General features: G+C 51.1%; 1 protein-coding gene across 1 annotated transcript; it reads right to left on the bottom strand.

The window, feature by feature from the left end:
* Positions 1–309: 309 nt before the first annotated feature.
* LOC137221025 (uncharacterized) lies at positions 310–3,188 on the bottom strand. The gene is made up of 2 exons (XM_067730238.1): positions 2,545–3,188; positions 310–1,876 (listed from the first exon to the last, which is right to left on the bottom strand). Exon 2 carries the CDS (start codon positions 1,774–1,776, stop codon positions 310–312), a length of 1,467 nt encoding a protein of 488 aa, XP_067586339.1. The 5' UTR covers positions 1,777–1,876; positions 2,545–3,188.
* Positions 3,189–3,433: the final 245 nt, after the last annotated feature.

The raw sequence follows: 3,433 nt of genomic DNA, 5'->3' as shown, positions 1-3,433 counted from the left end.
CCAAGAACTCACTGTGGAAGTCTCTTTCCCTCCCTGGACTACAGTATTCTCATCATCTGTAAAATGCATGGGTAGACTGTACTAGATGACTTTTAAGATCTCTCTCAACTCCATCATTCTAGGATTCAGAAACAAATGAAGGGAAAGGAAGAAGGTAGAGGAATAGAACGGGAGAGAAATGTTGGTGGGAAGAAGCAAATGTTAAGGAGGAATAATGAAAGGAGGAGGAAAAAGGAAGGTATCTCCCAAAGCAGGTGGAATTTGCTCATTTTGTTGAAAGAGGAGATGGAAGGACTTTCACATCAAAAATTACAACAATAAAAACTTTATTCTCAGGCAGCCAACTCCATGTCTCATCAGTGAGAGCCATGGCTGATATTGGTGGGGGCCATGACTGATGCTGGTGAGGGCCATGGCTGATAGTGAGGGCCATGGCTGATGTTGGTGAGGGTCATGGCTGATGTTGGTGGGGGCCGTGGCTGATGCTGGTGGGGGCCGTGGCTGATGCTGGTGGGGGCCGTGGTTGATGTTGGTGAGGGCCATGGCTGATGCTGGTGGGGGCCGTGGTTGATGTTGGTGAGGGCCGTGGCTGATGCTGGTGGGGGCCATGGCTGATGTTGGTGGGGGCCATGGCTGATGCTGGTGAGAGCCATGGCTGATGTTGGTGAGGGCCATGGCTGATGGTGAGGGCCATGGCTGATGTTGGTGGGGGCCATGGCTGATGTTGGTGAGGGCCATGGCTGATGGTGAGGGCCATGGCTGATGCTGGTGGGGGCCATGGCTGATGTTGGTGGGGGCCGTGGCTGATGCTGGTGAGGGCCACGGCTGATGCTGGTGGGGGCCATGGCTGATGTTGGTGGGGGTCATGGCTGATGTTGGTGAGGGCCATGGCTGATGGTGAGGGCCATGGCTGATGTTGGTGAGGGCCATGGCTGATGCTGGTGGGGGCCATGGCTGATAGTGAGGGCCATGGCTGATGTTGGTGAGGGTCATGGCTGATGTTGGTGAGGGCCGTGGCTGATGTTGGTGAGGGCCATGGCTGATGTTGGTGGGGGCCATGGCTGATGCTGGTGAGGGCCACGGCTGATGCTGGTGGGGGCCATGGCTGATGTTGGTGGGGGTCATGGCTGATGTTGGTGAGGGCCATGGCTGATGGTGAGGGCCATGGCTGATGTTGGTGGGGGCCGTGGCTGATGCTGGTGAGGGCCATGGCTGATGTTGGTGAGGGCCATGGCTGATGGTGAGGGCCATGGCTGATGTTGGTGAGGGCCATGGCTGATGCTGGTGAGAGCCATGGCTGATGTTGGTGAGGGCCATGGCTGATGTGGGTGAGGGCCGTGGCTGATGTGGGTGAGGGCCGTGGCTGATGTGGGTGAAGGCCGTGGCTGATGTTGGTGAGGGCCATGGCTGATGTGGGTGAGGGCCATGGCTGATGTTGGTGGGGGCCATGGCTGATGCTGGTGAGGGCCATGGCTGATGCTGGTGGGGGCCATGGCTGATGCTGGTGAGGGCCATGGCTGATGCTGGTGAGGGCCATGGCTGATGCTGGTGGGGGCCATGGCTGATGTTGGTGGGGGCCGTGGCTGATGCTGGTGGGGGCCATGGCTGATGTTGGTGGGGGCCATGGCTGATGCTGGTGAGGGCCATGGCTGATGTTGGTGGGGGCCGTGGCTGATGTGGGTGAGGGCCATGGCTGATGTGGGTGAGGGCCGTGGCTGATGCTGGTGGGGGCCATGGCTGATGGTGAGGGCCACGGCTGATGCTGGTGGGGTCCATGGTTGATGTTGGTGAGAGGCATGGTTGATCTTGGCTGGGGGCACGGCTGATATTGGTGGGGGGCACGGCTGATGTCTAAGGAACAGGGGCCTGAAGGGAACTGTGGAAGGAGGGAGGATGTTGCCTTATTCTCTGGCCTGAGAAAGAGGACAGCCCCTCCCTGACAATGGGCAAAAATGATTAGCATATTCCCAGGTTCTGGGAGATGTCCTAGGGAAATGACTAGAAAATATGCCCAAGGGAGCTACAACTGCAACATTACCACATTGTGCCTGCGAGGATGCAATCCTGAGAACCATAAAACTGAGAAAATCCCCCAGGCCAGGAAGAAATCTTCCAAGGTCATTTCTTTCCAACCTCCTGCCTCTAAGCAGCCTTCCCTAACTGCCCTGTGCCAAAGGACTTAGCACAGAATGACACTCAGTCCTATGCTCTAATCTTTTCATAGTTGTCTGAGGCATCCCAGGCATTGAGGCCCTTGAAGACAAAGAGAATGCTTCCAACTGATTGAATATACCCTTAATCCACATGGCAGGTGCTGGGCACACAGTGGGCTTTTCACACCCATCTGATAATTGATAATAGAATAAAATGGTTCTAATTTCTCGCTCTCTCAATAATATCTATTCTGTTGCTTAACACTACAGTCCAAACATCCTTCCTTCTGCTTACTCCACTGCTCCTGTTCCAAAGTCCAACCTGTCATTTGCCTGAGGGGACAGAGCCTGGCAGATACCTGCCTCTGCAGAAGTGAGCTAGAATATTCACTCTGCAGGTGACATCTCCAAATCTGGAATTGACCTCAAGGAAGAAATAAATAGATAGGATCACCCTATAAAATGAGAAGCACAGGTACAAATAAATTAAAAAGACCATAGATAATTGTTCACTTAACATATAATGAGCAACTTCTGTATGCCAGGTTCTTGGCTAAGCAATTTATCTGAATCTTTTACTCCTCCAACAGACCTAAAATTAGAATTAAGTATTCCTAGTTTACAGATGAAGAAACTGAGGCTCAGAGAAGTTAAGCAACTTTCAAGGTCATACAAGTAAGTAGCAAATTCATGATTCTAACCTACTCCTCAGCTGATTCATCCTTACAATATGATACTAAGAGTTCAGCCTGTACGTGGACACTTCCAGAGACAAGAAACTCACCATCTCCTTAGACAGCCTCTCCTATTACCAGCTAGCTCTAATGGGTAAAATATTCTTTCCTCACATGTATCAGGCAGCCACCTCCCTATATGAGAGTCCCATCTGCCTTCCCTGGTCACTTGGAACAAGTGAGTGGGCTAGAGAAGGTACCTAAACTGTGGAATCAGAAAGATCTCTTTCTATTCCTCCCCTGCCACCTACTAGCCATGTAACTTCCACCATCCGTGCCTTGTTTGCTTCACCTGGACAATAGTAACACAAATATGTACCTCGCATAGTCTTTTGGAGAAGAAGAAATAAATAGTATTTGCAAAGGGCTTAGTTCAGTGCCTGGCAAATAGTAAATATTCAAGAATATTATTTTACTAATTTGAGTCCCTCTTCCCATGATAGCCTACAGAGATTTTTTAAAAATGATCTGTCTATGTTTTCTCTGAGCCAAATTATTCCTTACAGGTCAATTTCAAGTTTGTTTACCAGCCTAGTTGTTCCTTTC

This window comes from Pseudorca crassidens, chromosome 3, assembly GCF_039906515.1.
Source record: "Pseudorca crassidens isolate mPseCra1 chromosome 3, mPseCra1.hap1, whole genome shotgun sequence".
NCBI lineage: Eukaryota > Metazoa > Chordata > Mammalia > Artiodactyla > Delphinidae > Pseudorca > Pseudorca crassidens.
Note: the sequence above shows the minus strand (reverse complement) of the source record. Positions and strands in the feature narration are given on the sequence as shown.

Excerpts from the sequence above, each read along its gene's own strand:
- LOC137221025 (XM_067730238.1), bottom strand. The coding sequence starts at position 1,776 with ATGGACCCCACCAGCATCAGCCGTGGCCCTCACCATCAGCCATGGCCC.